Here is a 20,309-nt window from a genome sequence, read left to right on the forward strand (position 1 = left end):
GGTGTAGGGAGCTGCAGCTAGTGATGCTAGGCCTTGGATGGCTGAAGGGATCAAGCCTGGAATGTTACCATGATTGGCAACAAGCCGAAACTTGAAGAAAAACAGTTTTATTTTTGGTTTGGGGCTTTTTGTTTTGATTGGTTGGTTGGGCGTTGGTTTTTTTTTCTGCTTTGAACACTTTTCACAGTTGTACTGTTATACAACACACAGTTTCTGGATCTGGGTGCGTGTGATGGTACTGGGGGTTCTCTTTATTTCCTTTTTACTTATTTGGGGTGGTTTTGGGGACGTGTTTTAGAGAACTTATTCAGAGCCGTGGACAGCAGCTAGCTTACCGTGCCTGCCTAGTTCTGGTGGTTCTCCAAAGGCTTACCGACAGAAACCCGACCAACACGGAGAATTGACCTGCTCCACGGCTAGCTAAGCTTGCTTCCACCCCTCCTCCTCCTCTTCTTCCTCCTCCTCGGGGGGGTCACCAGAAGCAGAAGCCCCGCCCCCAGCAGCAGGCAGGGGGGGCGGGGCTATGTTTGAGCCCCGCCCACGATCGTGCGTCGCGCCGCGCCGGGGGGGGTGGTTCCGTATCGTCACTCTAGGCGCCGGGAGAACATGGCGGCGGCCGGGGTGGGTCCGGGGCGGAAGCAGGTGCGGCAGGAGGAGCTGAGGCGCCTGATGCGTGAGAAGCAGCGGCAGAACGCGGGCAAGAAGCGGATCGAGTCGCCCTTCGCCAAATATCCTTCGCTGAGGGGGCTGAGGGGGGTAGGGGGAAGGGGGAGGCCGGCGGGAGGGGCCGGGGTCCGCGCTGCAGCGCCCTGCTTCCCTTAACGGCTGCCGGCACGTACAACAGCCTAGGGCACCTGAGCTGCACGCTGTGCAACGCGCCCGTGAAGAGCGAGCTGCTGTGGCAGACACACGTCCTGGGCAAGCAGCACCGTGAGGTGAGCGGCTGCTGGCTTCCAGCCCGGGCTGGGCCGCGGGTTGGCCTGGGAGGGCGGGTTTCGGGTCGGTTTGCGTTGTTCAGAAGGGGGAAGGATGGGGAAGTTACACTGCCGTAACGGAGGCTCGGGGTTTGCTGCTTTTTGGGGTGTACGCTGATAGCAGTCGGGTATCAGCCGGGAGAGAGCAGCGGAAACCATGCCCGATTGTTTTGTCTTGGTTTGTTTTCTAACTTGCGAGCCGATGGGAAGGCCAGCACTTGAGAGTCGTCCCGTGTGTTTCAAGGCACGAACTCTTAAGATGAAGCATGTTAGCGACAGCTTTTAACTGTCACTTGTCTGCAGCTTGGAAAGGAAAGCTCCCTGGGATTGTGTGTTGCCTGTCGTCACGTTACTGCTCATACGTGGTTAAGAAAATAGACTTTTTTTTTTTTTTCTTCATAATTTAGCAGTAAAGATAAAGAACTTGTAAAACAATTTCAGGAGTTTGGAACTTGGATGCAATCTTAAATCTGATTTCAAAATAGTATTAAATTCTGCCACTGTTTCTTAGTGCAAACTGGAGATTGCACTTAGTTTTGCAAATACTGAGGGAAAGACCAGAAGAAGTGAAGTGTTCCTAGTTCATAGCTTGAATTTTTAGTAGATCGTTATGGCAAGGCACAGTGGCATGTCTTTAGTATTACTGTTTTGTTTTAGTTTTAAACCACTTAATATTCCAGGACTGTAGGGTAAGGTCAGCCTTCTGGCTTTCTCCTCCAGTTCCTTACTGCTGTAAATGTCACTGATCTTAGGCTTTCCATTCTCACTTGTACAGCCTTATGCTTGCCTACAGTGGCAATTCCTCTGCCCCTGTGTTGCATCTTTCAGGAGGCTGTCAGAAACGTTGGTCTGTTTTGGTGTCTGTGATGTCTGTTTCAGTGATTTTGTTCTAGAAGGATATTAGCTCACTCTCATGAACTGTTCTGAAAGTGCTGTAATCCAGAAGTTCCTGCTAGGAAAGCTTCATAAATTTTGTATTTGTAACAGAGAGTTGCAGAATTAAAAGGCACAAAGCAGACGGCAGCTGGTTCAGCTCCTAGCACATCATCTCATCCTGTCAAAAGAAAAACCGTTGACACAGAAGATACAGAGTCAAAGAGAGTAAAAGGTAAGGAGAGAAAAGTACTTATCTGCCCCTTGCAAGAATCTAGCCATTTTACACCTTGAGTGGTTTGGGTCAGTTTCAAAAGGGAAGAAGTGTTTCTTGCTCTTTCTCTGTCAGAAAACTGTACTTTTGGTAGTTTATTACCTAGTTTTCTTTTGGGTTATTGTGATAAATTAGGTTATGGCGCTTTGAGCTTGCTTCAAACAGAACAAGAAACAGTGTAAGTTAAACAGTTGAAGCACTTGCTCAGAACTCGTGTTACTCCTTTTCGGTGGGATGAAGCCACTGGTTCACCTCAAACCATGCATGAGCATACATACCAAAGGAAAGATCTGTTTTTTTCCTTTGGTCCTACTAAACATGTAAATATATGAAATACATGAAAATGTGCTTTTGCGAACTTGCTGCTGTAGTAGGAGTCTGAGGGGTATTTGTTTTAAAAGCATGGATTCTAAGAAGTGACTCTTGGTTGTTACACAGGTGCAGGTGAAAAGCCACACACGTCTGCATCCGGGTAAGTAGATCTTACTGCATGTGAGTTTTTTGTAACTGTACCAACTGCTGCATTCTCACCTTGTTCTTCCTCATCTCTCCTTCTTAACCAAGGTTAAAAGGTGCAGGTAATCAGCAGATCATTTGCGCATTTTCTAACATGGGTGTATATTCCTGAACATGGTAGCATCTTCCTCAGTGCAGATGAGAAAATCATGGTATTAACTCTAGAGTCTCTGATAACAGGAATTATTTTACTGTCACTGTCAGACTTCTAAGGATTAATAAATATGTGGTGGTATTATGCAGTTAGCTAGAATAACTAGATTGTGGCATGCACTCTGATCTTTAATGCTAGCATACTGCAGAAGAGATGGTACTTTGCAATTAAGGCAAATGTATATTTAAAGGTACGTTTAAGTAGTATTCACAGAAACCAGTAACAAATGTCATCATCACATCTTTATTAAGATGTTTTTGTCACTTAAAACTCATGTAGAAGCATAACCCTGCAGCTGAACTCTCACAAATATAGTACTGTATTTGATTTCAGGGGATTGGGTTAAGTATCTTACTGCCACTAGAGATTTTCTGGCAGTATTTGGACATCTTTTGTGGGGTTGGTAGATGTCACACGAGGCCTGCAGGTCTCCTATACACTTCTGCACAGGATAAATTATTATCTTGCATAGATATTATGTGCTGTTACCTTGTAGAAATAGAGTGTGTGTGTGGAATTAACAGTTGAAAGGTTTGTTCATTATGAAACTGATCAGTATGGTTATTTTAAAATACAACCTTGAAAAATGTTTGGCTTGAAGGCTTGCAGGTATCCTAAGCAAATCTGGGTTTTCTTATTGCTGAGCCTGTGTGGCTCTTCTGAGCAGCAGCAGGTACCCAAAATAAGTAGTTGTGTTACACATGAAGGTTCATGAAGGTGTACATGACATGAGTATGAGGTGTGAATTTTGTATTTAATGTGTTCACAGCTGGTACACTGACACAGATAACTTCGAATGCAGAGATAAAATTACCTAACCTGTCATTCTTCCAAATGCACTTTGTAATGGGATATTTTTGTCAGTGTTTCTGATACTGAATATTTAAATGCAGAAATGGAACTGAAACTTGTTTTAGAATTAACCTGAGCTAGGTTAACTAGGGAACTTCACATGAAAACAACAATTATGTTCTGCCTTTAGGGAGTGGTTACATCGGTAGCTGTGCAGTTTAGGGTATTGCACAGTATTTTAATGGTCGTATTGCTTACAGGTTGAATAGGCTTCAGATGCTGGACTGTGACTGATTTTTGTGAAGTTTGAAATAGTTATGCTGTGTGTTCTTTGCTAGGCTACCAGCAGATTTTTTTGATGAAACAGAGCGAGACAGTGCAAGCAAACAACTTTCAAAGACTCCAGGTCCTAGTTTATTGTCAGGAAATTATGATGACGATGATGATGGTGATGAAGAGGAGGAAAAAGATCAATCAAACACATCTTCTGTTATGCATAAAACGGAAATTCCACCTCCAACTCAAGAAGTAATAGCTAATGCTCTGCCTGCAGGTAATGCTGACTGATATACTAAGTGATTCAGTAAGGAGAAGCTGTGTTTTAACTGATGTTAAAGATGATGAACGGATGTTCATTTATTTTTCCTAATTATTGCTACTGGCTGGTTAGAGTGTGTAATACTGGAAGGTAGAGAAAGGACATTCTTAGCTAGTTTGTTATTGTGTGGTGTTTTCTCAAAATGCTTATTGATTTTATGTTCTAATTGTTTGAGGCTGTCATGCTGAAATATATCTGGCTATTCTTCCCTTTATTCAGTAAGGTATTAACTGGAATTCCTGTCTAGTCAGCATTCTATAAAGAAGCTTGAAAAATTGTTCTTCTTGTTCATAGGCTTCTGTCCTTTCTTACAGACTTCTTTGACAGCAAAACTACAGCTGCTCCTATACTTTCCCATTCAGGATCCATACAGAAAGCAGAGATACAGGAGAAGGTAGTGGAAAGGTAAGCAGTCAAATCAAATATTGATAGATTTGGGAATTGTCAGTATTATTCTTCAAGGAAATACAGACTGTGATCACTTAGAAATCTGTCATATTGTTAACTTGTGTTCGGAATAGTGCGTATATACATCAGCCTCTAGCATCATTTCAGACAGGTATTTGGTATCCTAGGGGCAGAATAAGAGATGGAGTAATGCCATATAGTGTCTGTTAGACATCTCTTATTTAGGAATTTTAATATGTGGTACCTTGGAAGCTCAATGTCAACCACTGCTTTCAACTGTTCAAAGAAAATAATTTCTTTGTTCTGCAGTAATGGTTCAGTGCTCACTCGAGCACTTTTTTAGACAGTGGCTTAGGCTTTCAGAAGTAGAGACTGCTGTTAAAAAGTTTGGGTGCTCAGCACAATGGCAAGAATAGTGTATGATTTAAGCTTAAGCTCTTGTTTTGACAATGAGATTTAAACTTGTTTGTGCAGTTCCTTGCAAGTTAGGTAAGACCGAATTGAAACAAGATTTGATGGTTGTAGGTAAAACTCAGGATATAAAAAACTTGTTCAATTTCAAGGTGCTTATATAAAAGATCATGTATTTTATTCTTGACTATTTTAAACTCTACAGTAAAGCAGGTTGTACAGTGTGAAACTGGAATAATAGTGATCAAACATTTCAGGAAAGAAAACACTGCTGAAGCTTTGCCAGAAGGTTTCTTTGATGATCCAGAAGTGGATGCAAAAGTAAGTGATTTGCTCTTTTTTATGCTGCTGGGTTTATTTCTGCCAGTTGTAGTAATTTTCAGAGTAGTAAAGGGTGCTTTTCCTGATAATTAGTAGCACCAGAATACAAGAAAATGACAGAACTATTTAGAGTAGGATAGACTTTCATTTGGAATGATCATCTAGTCCAACGGCTTGACCACTTCAGGTCTGACAAAAAGTTGAAGTATGTTATTAAGGGCATTGTCCAAATGCCTCTTAAACACTGACAGGCTTGGGGCATTGACCACTCTCTAGGAAGCCTGTTTCACTGTTTGACCACCCTTTTAATAAAGTAATGCTTCTTGATGTGCAGTCTAAACTTCCCTTGGCACATGTTTCAATGATTCATTCTGAATTAGAAAATATGAAAAGGGACAGAGGCAGGAAGGAAGAGCTTATTAAATAATTTTCAATTTAATGGCTATTTTTTATTTGTGGCTCTTAAAAGAAAACCAAGGAAATGTTATTTGTTGGTTAAAATGATGGACTGAGATTTGGACAATCCATCTGTTACCTTTATTTCTTTGAGTCATCCCAGGAAAAGCATTTCAACTAATTTGTACCTACAGTTCTGCTTCAGAATTGAGGATATAAGAATAGTTCTGTAATCTCCTTTGAGAGCTCCTATTGAAAAGTGTTTTGAGTTACTATGTGACTGATACTAAACATCCTTTTAGAATGAAAATAGCTGGAGTGTGACATACACTGTAATCTCTTGTACTGACATACTATCGCAGTGAGTTTTTGTCTTCACCCCTCTTGTCTTTTACCACTATGGGCTTTTTTGATGCTAGGGAAAAAAATGTGGGCATTCAGTATGTTTCTCAGAAAAGCCCCACTACTAAAAATCTTAACATTTTGATCAAAATTATTCATATATTCCTTCAGCTTGCACAGTACCAAACAGTGAGCAAAATAAACACTGGTATTTGAAATACAAACTTTTTGTTGTGTTTTGTTTATAAATATTTGGCTTTCCTGCTTTCTTTATGAAAATACTAGTGTTGTAGGCTCACAGTCTTTCTTATTTTCCTTCAGTATTCCCCTTTTGTTCACACTGTCTGATGCTGCATTTAAATTGGACTGTGAGCCTGAGCCATTATTTCTGATTTGGAGACATTCTAAATAATGCTTCTTCATGTTTAATCAATATGTTCAGTTAGTCCCACTGTCTCAATAACAAGCTTAGGTGTCTCTTATTTGCTCTGGCAAGATTCTTTTGGCACCACTAAGGCCCACACATTGGCATATGTGAATAGTTTTGAATATTGAAATATGTAGCTGAAAAAGCTACACTTTTTTCCATATGACTAATTAGATTGTTAGATATTACAAACAGTTTGAATACCATGAATTAGGAAGCTTGTACAGGATGGGAATGCATAGCAGGCAAAGGAGAATCTGCTTATAGCTGTGAGGACACTGCTTTAGTGATCTTTGTTCCAGTTATCACCTCAGCTGATAAATTTACAAGTGGATACATAAGCTTATCCTTGACTTGCTTGCAGGTGCTGCTCTTAATCATCCCTTTCTAAGTTTAGCTAGTATGCAGGGGAAGGAAAATGTTTGTGAGATTGCTTATATTGAGATGGCTGCAGTGATCCTGTGTTGGAATCGTACACAAAATAACTATTTTCATAATTAACAGTGAGCACTTGGAAGGGAGATTGTGGGCATGAAAAATGTTGGTTTTTCACATGAGGGATTTATAAAGCCTATAAATTCTGGATAAGATAAATATTTCAAGGGAAAAAATAGTATCTTTAGTGTTTAAATTTATTGTAAGAAATACAAATAATTATGAATTACAAAAGACAACCACAGTGCGTAATAACACAGTACATACACATATGATAGAAATAATCACAAAATGGAAAAATGAAATGATGACTATTACTTCCCAGTTCTAGTTTGCTTGGAAGCTTCTAATTTATTCTATAAACTTAATTCATACTACTGAATTTTGTATAATCATTCAGGAACAAAATGTACCAAACTTGTCATGATGATGACCTATGTGTTAACAAAAGAGAGGAATGAATAAAAGAAAAAGAAAACTAATGCAAAGAAGTGGTGCCATGAATCATTCTGTTCAAAATGCTTTGTTCTCCTAGCTGTAGGATTTCTGCCCAGTCCTGAGCCAGGCATTATCTGTGATCTAACATACGTTTTATGCCACATCTTCCCAGTCTTGAATTGTGGAAGTTTTGGTTACACGGGCAGGTTATTTTATTTGTTTGTACTAAAAGCACAATCTGTTTTTGATTACCTTAGTTGTAGATCCTAAACAAATTTTTACAGCTATTACCTCTTCAGTCATCTTGTATTAGTAATTTATCTATCACAAAAGAAAAAGCTTTGTATATCCTAAAAATCAGTGTGTAGCTGTACTATTTCTTCTGTTAGCCCACAAAATTAGACTAGATTTGAAATACTGCCAGACTGTCTAACATCAGTCAGACTAGTGACTGAATCATTTTACATTTTATGTTGTGCCAAAGCCAAATAATTCACTGCTTTTTTTGGCTTGTGAGATGGCTACTAGATACACCTCAACAGGTAGCTTACAGAAGAATTTAAAAGTTATTGCCTGAAATAGTGAAGTAACAGATCATCAGATTAATAGACTTTTTCACTTTTGTCACTCCAGACATTCCACACCATCCATTCTTTGTCAACTATTCTTTAATGCTACAGTCAAAGATGTTACTTTAATCCAGGAGCAGAGTCACATTTTTCCTCCAGAACCATTGTGCGACTGCACTCTTTTGTTCATATATATTACTTGAACTGAAGTATGTCAACCAGTCTTCACTGAGAACATGGCACTATTTGTCCTATTATTCCAGGTGTTTTGCAGTGCCCCAAAGAGTCACTAGACATAAATTAATAAGCCCGTTTCACGTTCCTTAGGTGCGAAAAGTTGATGCTCCAAAGGATCAGATGGACAAAGAATGGGATGAATTTCAAAAGGCAATGCGACAGGTCAACACAGTAAGTAATGGAATCTATTTTTATTGATTCTAAATACTATACACAATAAGGAAAACAACAGTTTCATGCAGCTCTGCAGAATGACTGACATCTGCATTTATCAGCTCTTGCAATGCAGTGTATGGTTAAATGCACTTTATAAATGAGCAAAGGATTCCTTCTGTTTTCTACTTATGGGAAATTAAGTTGAAAAAACTTCTGATCAGGATTCAGTCATCAGGATCTAGTTACATTTGTTAAATTGTATTTAGATAAGTTAGCATATAACTCAGATCAGTGTCCTGTATCCACACAGGACATAATTGTGGGCTCTGTTTCAGATGCAAAATAATTCATATTTTAACCTTGAAAAACAGAGAACAAAACATCACCCGTTTGTCTTTTTGAAAAAGGATCTATGAAGTGTAGGTAACCTGGGGTTTATGGTTCATTTTAATGTACTGGAAAGGAACTCCAAAACTTGCGTAAGTGACAAAAAATTTTGTGTGAGACACAAATTGGCCACAGATTTTCTGTACTTTTTTCCTTTGTATTTTTTTACTGCTCAGCATTGCATGCAAAGTCTTCCCAGAGCAGGTTTTTATCTGCCCTTCTGTACCATATAAAACTGCCACTAAAGATATATCTGGTGTTCTCAATCTTCCTCTAGAGTATTTGCTGATTTTTTAAATTTTAATTGTAAATAACTGCTTATATGTCAACTGCTAAGAAAAGTGGTGCAAAAAAAACCTTATCATTGCTCATTTTAAAGCGGTCAGCACTATAAACAGAGCGAATGTTCATACAAAAGCAACGGTGGATACATTTTGCTAGCATTAGCCATTCAGATAATTCTTCAGCTTAGAAGGAATCTTCTCAGTTATGCGTGGACCATTGATTGCATAGCATCTCCCAGACATTCAGATTTGAGAAAGTATATGCTGAAAAAAATAACAGGTTAGAAACACTTTGGGATCTAGTGGGAATATTTAACCAATACTTCCAATAATTGTGTGTAATTAAGTCCCCAGCATTGGGATTTAACTCCTGTTTCAACCTCAGATTTTGGATGCTTGCAGTTTTTTATGTGAGTTTCAAATCTTAGTATATTGGAAAATTCAAAAGATTAACCCCAAAGCAGCCAAACTACTTCTAGTTTTAAGAAAAAACATTTCCATTTCAAATTAAACCAGATGATTTTTTTTTTTCTGTAGTTGCCTCCAGAGTCTTTTTGTGAAGGTGGGGGTATACATGTAGGAGATTGACATTGACTTGAGGTAGAGGGGAGAAGGGGAAGACACAGACATCTAAAAGAAACAACAGTGGAATTCAGGATGAAGGTGAATTTTCTTAGTGTTTTTCTGGTTTAGATTTCAGAAGCAATAGTGGCAGAAGAGGATGAGGAGGGACGACTAGATCGTCAGATTGGAGAAATTGACGAGCAGATGTAAGTAGATCAATTTTTCCTCAAACTTTCTGTTCTCCAGCAGCAATGGATCACAATGTGACTAGAGTGATAAAAACATTTTCAATTTTTATCTTCTGTGATGCTGCCTTTCATTAGTTACTTAAATATTCAAAGGACAAAGATTCCCTCAAATTGCAGAATGATACCTAATAAAAAAATTAATGTTGTTGCAAAGTTACGTAATGATTTGCACAGAGAGACTGCCCTGGAATCACTGAAAGTACAGCAAGCAGGCGTAGGCAAATAAAGTAATAGCAGGCAAATTCTTTGAACAAACTCTCCCCCTCACCCCTGTCAAATACCATAATTTGTCTTTCTGTGTGAATTCTGACTGATGTAGAATTTATGTGAGTACAATTGCACTGCAATTAAAATTCTGGTAGGTTTGTTTCAACCATCCATTTGTTGTACTGAAAATATCCTGTTCTGTGAACAACTCCCCATGTTTCTAAAGAAAGTTTACTTAAAAGATTTTGTTGAATGATGCACTTCATTACATGAAGTGTTTGTTGGTTTGGCATTTTTTTTTTGTTGAAATGGTATGTGTAAGTGTGAGATAAGCATGAATTTAAACTCGTAGTAACTGAAATACAGCTTAGTGGAACAGAGTGTTACTGTCATGTAGTTTGTCATGTTGATCAACAGTGATTATGGCAGTGGTACTGATTAAAAAGATAAAGTCTGATTTTAATGAACTTGCAACAAAAAGAAGACACTAAAAATTAAAGCAGTGCTTAAACCATCTGGATGGATTTACATGCCAGAGATAATCAGCATATAATAACAATACTGTTGGGTTCAAACTGAACTTTAGTAGTATAGGAATGTCTTTTAACAGTGTTCATGGGGGAGGGCTTGAGCTAACCCTGGCTGTCTTTGAGCATTCATTATTCCCAGTAGTTTAGAATGTTACTGTATGTAGAACCAAATTCAGAAATCTGTCGAGAGTTTCAAGTTTGTTTCCATAACTATTTTTCCTCAAAGTTCCAAATAGATTTTTAGAGACTCTTTTATCTTTGTCTTCTGAATGTATTTAAATGCAGGCTATTCTGAATTAAATTCAAAATGAAATTCAGTGACATTTATGTTTTCCTTCAGCTGTGACTGCCTGTAAGTAATTGTATTGTAGATATGCAAGGGAGAACAGGATCCAGATAATAATCTTGTTGACTCTTCCTACCAAATAGTAATGAAAAGAGGCAAAGATGTATTTAAATCAGGCTGATACTACTTGGTATTTTTAATAAAAACCCCTATTAAAGTGGTTAGAATACTTGTTATAAAACATATTTCAAGACAGAATTTTTTAAGTAAGCGGAAAACTGGAAGTTGTGGATTATGTTTACTTAAAATGTTCTGTTACAGAACACCATAAGCAGATCAAGAATCTGAATGCTTGTGCTGCTTTACTGTTTCAGAGATGCCACCAGTAAGTTACCAGAATTGACAGCCAATTGATACCTTCCCTTTCTACCATACATGAGAGCCAGAGGTGGAGCAAAGAATGGTGTCTTTCCTTGTGTGGTAGTGGATGTTGGTTCTCTGCTTTTTCAAAAATGATTTGTGGTGGCATTGCAATTGTTAAATATTTGGATTAAATCTCTTTGCTAGAGAATTTACCACACCCCTCCTCTCCTTTGGTCTGTTTCCACTTGATTTAACACAGAGACGATGCAGTAGCACATTGAAAGCTTGTTTTTCAGTTGATGGGAATATGTGGAGCTTTTTTTACCTAAGTTAGAGGAGCAAAATCCATCACTGCAGAAAGTGTAATGAATATGGAAAGGCCATAAGTGTTAATAGATGGTTTACTTTTCAACAGTGAATGTTATCGCCGTGTTGAGCTGTTGCGTAACCGCCAGGATCTGATAAAGGAGAAATTAAAGGAAGCCATGAGATTAAAAGCAACTCAAGAGAAAGAGGATGAGGCTATTGGTAGTGAAGATGAAGAAGAGTTGCAGGATTTGCTGTCTCAAGACTGGCGGGTGAAAGGGGCTTTGTTGTAGCATTTCTGCAACATGGTTGATATTCTCTTCATCTGTGATGGTACTTCCATTGTTAGAAGTGAGATGCTTTTGTTAAATAGTGATGTAAAGAGGATTGTGAGATGATAAAGAGCCAAGTATATTATAATGAAAACATCTTTGTAGATCTCCAGTGGCGTATTACTTCCTGTAAAAACTGTATATTGCAAATGTTTTACAACATAGAATGCACCTTTCCTGTTAAAATTACTGATTTCTTTCCAAAGGTATTTTAATGGGATTAATAAGTAACTGAAGAATTGTAAGGTTTTGGAAGCATTAGGTATATCTAGTAATTTTGTACAGAAGGACTTGCAATAGTGTCTGTAGTTTTCCCAGGTTGGGGGCTTAGGGAAAGGAAATTATTATGCATTTATGTTATCATAAAATTTATAAGTGCTCTTTTGTCCATTGCCCCAGCTCCCAATAAAACATGTAAATATTTTTCAGGATCTGTTACAGTTTCTCTGTTTGTTTAAGGACCAAGCTCAGAAGCATTGAGCTACAGCTTCTCCACAGTATATATTCTAATGTGCCGTAGGCAGTGCTGTATATTTTTCCTTATAGTGTCTTGTTCAGTGTAGCCATAGTGCAGCATGCCTGACATTTCTTGAACCAGAGGAATGAAAACACATGCTGATGTATTTGTATAACTAAATGAAAGGGCGACAAAATGCCAGAAGGGAAGGTGCTGCACTGGAAACTAATGAGGTAAAATTTATGTTGCTGTAAATACTGGAAATTTTATTAAGATGTTGTCTTAGGCAAGGAGAGAATCTAAAAATTATTTCTGTTCTGATAAACACAGATGATGTAAAATCAAGAACCAAAAAACTTGACAAGACTGGGAGATGGAAAGTAACTACCTTGAGCTTCGGTAAGTGTCTTTTTTTTTAATGATTTTTTTACTTTTGCAAATCTTGAAATATTTCAACTTTGCTGAAATTTTGAAAAAATAGGAGAAACATGGTTTGATTTTTATCAAAAAGTAAAGGAGTGAAGATGCAGCTTAACATTTTCTTTTTAAGATTGTAGTGTTATAACAAGTAAGGTTTTAAAGGGAGAAAACAAGCTTTCTCCTTCTGAGAGCATTCTAGATACTTGTCTCAAAGATGTTTATTAACCAAGCAGATAAATAGGAAAGGAACTGAGTATTAAAACAGGTCAGCTAGTTTAGTTCAGTATCTCTGTAGAGATCTCTAGTGGCAAGAAGCTGAAGGCAGTTAGTTTAGTTATAGTGCAGGGAGCTTGTGCATTCAAATTCAAACCGGTACATTCCATTGTTTTAATAATTAGGAATAGACAGCAGGAGTAAATACCAGATCACTCATCACTCTATTTGTTATCCTTACATAACTTCTGTTGAAAGAGTAAAGACAATGGACAAGCCAATGGGTGTCTGTTGAGGAGGTAACTGACACCGTTGGTTGCTCTTGGTAGTTGCTTTTTTAGGGGTGCGTGCTTTTTTCCTTGAAGGAATCTCATAGCTCCACAAATAGTGTAGTGCAAAAGTTTTATACAGCTTATTGCATACAACTGTACATTTCTTCAGCACTTGAAACAAAGCTTTCAGAGAGCTTTGTGAAGGAGATGGAGTGACTTTGCTAACTGTGTCCCACATAAGCATTGATTGTACATGGGCTGTTGTGTCAAGAAGGCAGGAAATCATCCTGCTTTTTAGCAATGAAAATAGCGTGGTTGTAAGGAAGAAGAGGGAATCAATCCCAGCATTACTCAGTAGTCAAGCTGATTTAGCAAGGTAAATTCTCTCTTGTTTCTTACAGAAAAAGAGGCATCATTAATTTATATTTTAAGTCTGCAGTCAGTTTTGGAAAACAATTTTATGACCTTCTGATGAGCTGTTCAGCTGGATGATTAACCAGAGCAAGTAGTTACTTTTAAAAAGTATGTACTTCTGTAATTTCTACCTTCTTAACTTTCTTGAATACTGTTCTAAACAGTAAAGATGAAAATAGTGCTAATAACTAACTCTTGTCTACAGCCACTGTTACAAAATGAGGTTGTAATTGGAATTGAGAATAATACTTTAATTTTCTGACTTCCAGATAAATAAAGAATCAGAATTAAGGGTGAAGACTTATTTATTGATATAACAGTATTGCACAAATTTAAGAGCTGTGGAATTTCATGCCACCAGAAAATAGTTGTGATTCCACAGCTCAGTGGTTTTTAAACTGGTGACTTCTAGGGCCAAAATGTGTATGTTTGATATCATTCCAGTGTACAGGGAGCAGCGAACTACAGCTGCAGCTGCCAGTTGTTCATAGTTAGCTGCTCTGTGGCAAGTGCAGTCAATAACAAATGGTAAACTGTGTGCTAACTCTCCTGCCGTGGAAGAAATAAGCTTCTGCTGTCATGATGTAGAAAAGGGCTGTATCTGGTACAGAGAAGCCCAAAAGCCTAAACCAACCAAACCAAAATAACAACAAACAAAACAATGTTCTCACTGGTTAACTGATCGTCATTCCTGCATAAAGCATGCAATTTAAACTTGTTTCAGAATTACAAATACTGGTTAAAAAGAACATTAACATTGGCTTGGGTCAGACCCCCTGCCAATCAATTCAATTAGAGGAGAGACACTTTGCTTATTACATGCCACTGTAATTAATTTCTCTGCATTTAAATATCTTTTTCATCTAGAAACCACTGAGCTAGAAATAGCTCTAATGAGAAAAGTTGTATTACTCAGATATTTTCAGCACTTAATGATACTTTTTTCTTACAATCAAGAAAGCTTGGACTAGGCACTCAGACATTCAGCCGACAGGAATCATGTTGCAGCTGTCATTAGAAACTGTAACGCAAGTATAAAATGTTTCAGAAATTCCCTTTCATTAGGTACCATCAGATGAATTTGACATTTCTCTTTCCTTTCGGTTACTGTCTTGTGACATGTGCCAGTCTGTGGAGCGACAAGACACATGCACTGATGTGGAAACTGATTTAATTAACATTACTGTGCTCCTTCCTGGAGCCAAGGAGTTAAGTATGCTTCAGTGGTAAGAAAGGCAGTGTGTGCTTGTATCCTTAGAAAGTGGTGCTTAAGCCAAGAGATCTGGTGTGAAGCATTTTTTCAGTATCTGCCTTAATTTGATCTTCTGTTCATTATTTCACTTAGAACTATCCTGGGCTGTTAAGTGGGAAAAGAAATGTGAGCTATTCCCTTGTTTAGACATCTATAAACCAGGTCTGTCTTCTGAAAATACAGCAGAGGGACTAATGGTTTGGGTCATTGGTAGTTACAACAGTTGCAGAGGATATAAGAGATCTCTGTTCAAATCCCTCCTCTCTATGCTGTCCTTTGAACATAACAGTTCCCATGATCTGGTTGAGCAGCCTAATAATTTCAGTCTTTCCTGCAGCTGTGCCACTGTAAAATGACTGAATTAGTGAGCATATGTGACTCACTTGGTGAATAATGATGGCACTTGCCCGAGAAAGGGAAGGTCCTGTTCCAAATACATAAATAGTGCTGAAATACACTCAGCTGAGATTGAGGCTATGGAGGAAATTGGATTTGGATTTCCCCCCTCCCAGAGAAGCACTCTTATTTTAATGCTGTTGGGTATTTAAAAATGAAAACAACAGGGACACTTCTATTTCTGGCTAGTTTGCACAGGGAAAGTTCAGCATATGCTTTCAGACTGTCTTGTGAAACCTCACAGAAGCATCTTGCCCATGCAGCCCAGTGTGGCTGAGGCACTTACCAGGTGCCTGCATTCATGGCACCAGTGAGATTTATGCTGTTAGCTTTCTAGGAGCCTTGACTGACACAGATATGCACCTTGGGGCCCATAGATGCCTTCTGGCTGTGTCTGAGAAGAGAAAGCATTCTGTGTATTAGCAATGGACAAGGTTATGTGACTGCTTGGCTTTGCTGTGGTTGACTATTCCAGCCAGCATTCCTGCTTTCTATTTTTTCACTCGATAATCACAGCAGAGCTGCCTGAACTCATTTGAGATGTTTGCCATAACTCTGATGACATGAAAGGCTGCAGAATTTGTGCTTTCATTTGGAAACCCACAGTTGTGTGGGCAGTGACCTTTTCATATTGGGTCCATGCTTCCTCTTATCTCCCTTTGGGCATAAGTAGTTCAGTTTTCTACACTGGATAACATTATTTTCTACCCCCCCCCCCCCTTCAGATCCACCTTCCTGGGTTTTGTTTCCCTCCTTTGTATATTAAAGCTATCCAGGAACTTTTTCTTGCTATTGAGAAGTATTTTCCAACTAAAATAATTAAAATGAATCCTCAACTAGCCTAGATTTAATCATATTTCTGCCTCTGTTTTTTGCAAAAGCCCTCTCAAAAGACTTTTTCCTTCCCTTGTCCATGTGTCTGTATTTTACCTCTTGTCATTCCACACACAAACATGCTCCTGCGCTTGTTTGTTTAAATCTCAGTATTTTCTAGCCAATTCTGCAACGCACATGGGAATTACTTATGTGAAAGATGCTATACACAACAGAGCTGCTGCTGCCCTTTGCCTAGCAGCTTTACTGGAGAGCAGAGCCTTGACCTACTTAGTGTTGAGCTGCAATGTTCTTTTTTTTTGTTCATTTACACTAGCCAGGCTACCCAGAGAAATAGCTTTTGCTGCTGAGGAAATGGAAGAGTATGGAGGTCTCTGCTGTGAAAGCAGCTTCAGCTCTCCTTTCAAGAGGAAGCAGTTAAATATGTTTTAAGTAATTAAATATATCTTAAGTAATAGCAACACAGAATTTTAACAAGGTCAGTACACAGCCTATAGTTCTTCCAACCTAAGGGTTAGAATGGCTAATTCAACACTGGGTAAGGCTTCCTGAATGCTGGGATCAATGAGGCATTCTGTAATCTTCCCTGGCAGCCTTCATTGTCAAGAGTTGCTCTGTGGTTGCATCTGTACTGAAAAACTTGTTGATGTCTACAGGTTTCCAAGTCTGTATGCACATCTTAGTATATTGCAGTTTCAGGCTCAGACTCTAGACCCTGATACACAGGAGCTCTCAGTATACTAGAGTCCATGGAAAATATGATACACCCCACAGGTACTCAGCTGGGACAGAGGGGAACCAGGACCCCAAGCTAAATACCTAGAGATTAATACAGACCATAGTAGAGTAGGAACAGAGATTGTAGAATTAGGCTCACATCAAGGATGCTACTTGTTTGCACTGCCAAAACCTTTGCTTTCTCATGAGGATAAAGCAGTAATGTGAAAGTATTGCCCTAAAGTAATGCGAAAGTATTGCCCTAAAAGGAGATGTGGCCAGAGTGCAGCCAGAAGTGCTGTATGCAGCCCAGGGCCAGCCCCTGTCTCTTGGGGTTGAAGAGACAGAGAGGCTGTGCTCAATACGCTGCAACTGCAGTGCTGCAGCAGAGCCAGAGGAGGCGCTGCATGGATCAAGCAGGGTGTCAGGGCCAGGATGAGGCACTTCCCTGTGCCAGCTCTGCGTTCTCCCTTTGTAATGCAAATTGTCATGTTCCTCCCAGCTGCTGGGCTAGGTCCTGCGGGGTCAAAGGAGCTGTCTAGAAGCCTGCACAGTCACGGCACAGTGCTGCTGGGAATGGGAGAACATGAAGGGTCTTAGTAATGATGTCCTGGGTACTCAAGCTTGTTCCTTTGGGTTTGTTTTTCCTTCCCAGTATCTGATCTATAAATCAATATGGGAAAGGAAACATGAGACAGCAAAACCAGTGGCTTCTAGTAGCAAGAAACCAAATTCTGTCTTTTCTATGCAGTGTCATAAGTTTTCCAAGAGCAACACTGTTAAAAACCCAATAAGGTTTTGCAGAAACACTACTTTACTAATTACACGATCTGGCTCCATCTAGTCCTGAAAAGATCCTGATCCCTGACAATGGGCTAATGTTCTTTCTAACATTGCCAGTATTGCACAGATACATCTTTCCCAATGAGCACTGGGACCTTAAGCATGATGATATGAAACCTTTAATCATTAATGAAAACAAGCAATTTGTCTATGTTCTTAGATTGACAATCCATAAAATAGTGTTTCTCAAATGACAAATTAGCAACTTAGTTACAAAGAACAAAGTTTAAACAACACAACAGTTGTATGCACAAAGCTACCACGTCTCTTTTTTCTTTCTTTTTTTTTAAATCAGGAAAAAGATTTATTTATAAAAACGTCTCATTTAATTTACTATCGAGTCTCTAGCTGAAGAATACAGTGGTTTAGAACACTAATGGCCCATGCTTTTATACAGATTAGCCAAAGCATGAACATCAATGAAAAGTAACCACCAAAAATAACTCTTCTTTGCTTTATGTTATGAGCCACAACAGTGTTAAAACTGGAACAGTCATGAAAGCAACACAAGAGTTAGGAAGCACAGTTGCTTAAGGTGTTTTCTTGTGATGTCTCAGAATAATAAGAAAGTTAGAAATGGCAGAAACTCCTCTGTAGATTAGTCCATAGAAAGCATTGTCTCATGGGGCTTTGGGAAAGTCCTGTCTGGTGGCTAATGCACTAGGGCATGATGAGATACATTACAGAGCCCCCAGGCCAGTAACTTCTGAAGACAGCCTAAAATGTAGGAACAAAAATGAGGAAAAGAAAAAGAAAAAAAAAAAAGGCAGAAAAAAAAAATCTTCTCACTATTAAAAAAATACCACTTGAGTACAACCAGCATAGAACAGCATTTCAAGTGCAGGCAAGTTCTCTCACACAGAGCTTGGTGGTTTGAGTTCTTTAAACGTCAGTTATTTAAACAGTTACAGTAGTCCAGAACAATTTTACAGCAGTTTTTTAGAGCTTTTAAGTAACTGAGGTACCTTGACATTATTTCCAGTTGTTCCTTCAGTATATACAAACCAAACCAAAAAAAGCCCAAAAGAAAAGAAAAATCAAACTAACAAAACCAACCAAAACCCCCATTTGGATAAGTGCAAACTGTAACAATGGCAGTTCTACAAACGGTTACAGTGACAAAACTTAGTGCAAAGGTACTATGGTGAAGAAAAGCCCACAGAATACAGACACAAAATACTGAGATAGTACTTAGCCCTATACAATAATCATCACACACTTTGAAATACCATGTTTTAAAAAGTATTGCATTTGCATTGTGTTTTTAGTTTATATTAAAATGCACTGAATACAGTTCAATTGTTAAAGCTTTGTGTCCAAGGAGTGCAAAGTGGATGAACATAGCGGGCTAATGGGATTCTGGTTTTGGAAGTGGTGAGGAAAACAATATTGCATTACTGAGTTATGCAACAGAAATTAAAAAGAAGGTGGATGGACAAACAGAAAATGCAGTTAAAAACTAGTTCCAACAGCTAGCAACCAGCCATTGCATCACCTGCTTCTCTTCTGGTTTTAGTTAATCTGAACTAATTATTAATTCTCATTAAAGGGATGGTACCTGCACAGGCAGCAGCCTTTGAATGTCCTTTGATAAACACTAGATTTAATTTGTAGTTACAGTACAACCCAATTGCATGATTAGTGGCAAGTTAAACAGTGATGTATTTTGTACGGAAACCTAAAAAGCACAATAGTCATTTTGGCTGGGCAAAATATATGCAGGAGGGGGTATCAGGATGGCGATCATGCATGTCTGATTTGTGTACCTACTAGTAAGTACTTAGAGAAATAAGTACTTTGTTGGTGTATATATACACAAGTAAAAAAGTGCAAAAGGAGGAGCCTGCTTTTCCTCCCTAAAGGAGTTCTTAAATTTGCATTTTTGCAAGCCAGAGAAAAATGGTTACACACTTCAAAAGAATGAAGTGCAATGGTGCAGGTGCCTGCTGTGTTCCTCCTCTTGTCTTACAATCATTTTAATTCAGCAGTTTTCCTCAGACCAAAAAGAAGTCCCTGATGTTCGGTACTTTCTAGACCCAGCCTCCTGCTTGCAGGGGGTTGTAGGGGCAGGGGAGTCTTCAGGCCTGTGGAAAGCAGCAGGATAACTGAGAGGGCCAGCACTTCAAGTGGGATTTTGGGGTGCTGGCAGTCATCAGAACTGCCAGAGTTTTAGGAATCCCTAGCCATAGAAGATTCATCCAGATGCCAATTTGCTATAGGAAATTGGTTTGCAGTTGGAGGGATCACTTCAAATGGGTGTGCACATTTTGATGTGCCAGGCAGTTTGCCAGAGCAGGACCTGGCTGCCACAATTTGGCCTCATTCGTGTGTTTCCTTTCTTCCCAGATTTCTCTTTGCTGGAGTGTCAGAGGGACGGACCCAGGCTGTTGGGGAGAGGCCAGAGGCTAGTGCCTGCCTGCTGTTGGAACTAGTTGTTAGGTGGTGCCCGGGTGTTAAGTCGTTATGGAGAGTGGAAGACGACTTGAGCCGGCAACAGTTAACACTAGCAATTTAACAGAAACTAAAAAGATGCCGTATTGTTTCCTTGACAACTAGGCTCTACCACAGACTCTTGGCAGAGCTGGCAAAGCTTGCATTTGTGTCTCATCCCTTCAATATGGAGCAAACTTCTGGCGGTCAGATTTCTTAACCCCGCTCGTCGA

General features: G+C 39.0%; 2 protein-coding genes across 2 annotated transcripts in view; one reads left to right on the forward strand and one right to left on the reverse strand.

Moving 5' to 3' along the window:
- The first annotated feature begins 599 nt into the window (after positions 1–599).
- On the forward strand, positions 600–12,259 carry ZNF830 (zinc finger protein 830). The gene is made up of 10 exons (XM_005153400.3): positions 600–728; positions 836–935; positions 1,962–2,082; positions 2,560–2,593; positions 3,922–4,136; positions 4,496–4,586; positions 5,258–5,321; positions 8,256–8,336; positions 9,686–9,762; positions 11,606–12,259. Exons 1-10 carry the CDS (start codon positions 607–609, stop codon positions 11,787–11,789), a joined length of 1,089 nt encoding a protein of 362 aa, XP_005153457.1. The 5' UTR covers positions 600–606; the 3' UTR covers positions 11,790–12,259.
- Positions 8,345–20,309, reverse strand: part of LOC101873927 (poly(rC)-binding protein 3-like) — a 494,741-nt gene continuing 482,776 nt past the window's right edge. Inside the window, exon 15 of the mRNA XM_034060088.1 lies at positions 8,345–9,256. Coding sequence (XP_033915979.1) covers positions 9,196–9,256 — 61 coding nt within the window. The 3' untranslated portion in view covers positions 8,345–9,195. The remainder of the gene's footprint in view (positions 9,257–20,309) is intronic.

The sequence above is a fragment of the Melopsittacus undulatus genome, chromosome 1 (assembly GCF_012275295.1).
Source record: "Melopsittacus undulatus isolate bMelUnd1 chromosome 1, bMelUnd1.mat.Z, whole genome shotgun sequence".
Classification (NCBI taxonomy): Eukaryota; Metazoa; Chordata; class Aves; order Psittaciformes; family Psittaculidae; genus Melopsittacus; species Melopsittacus undulatus.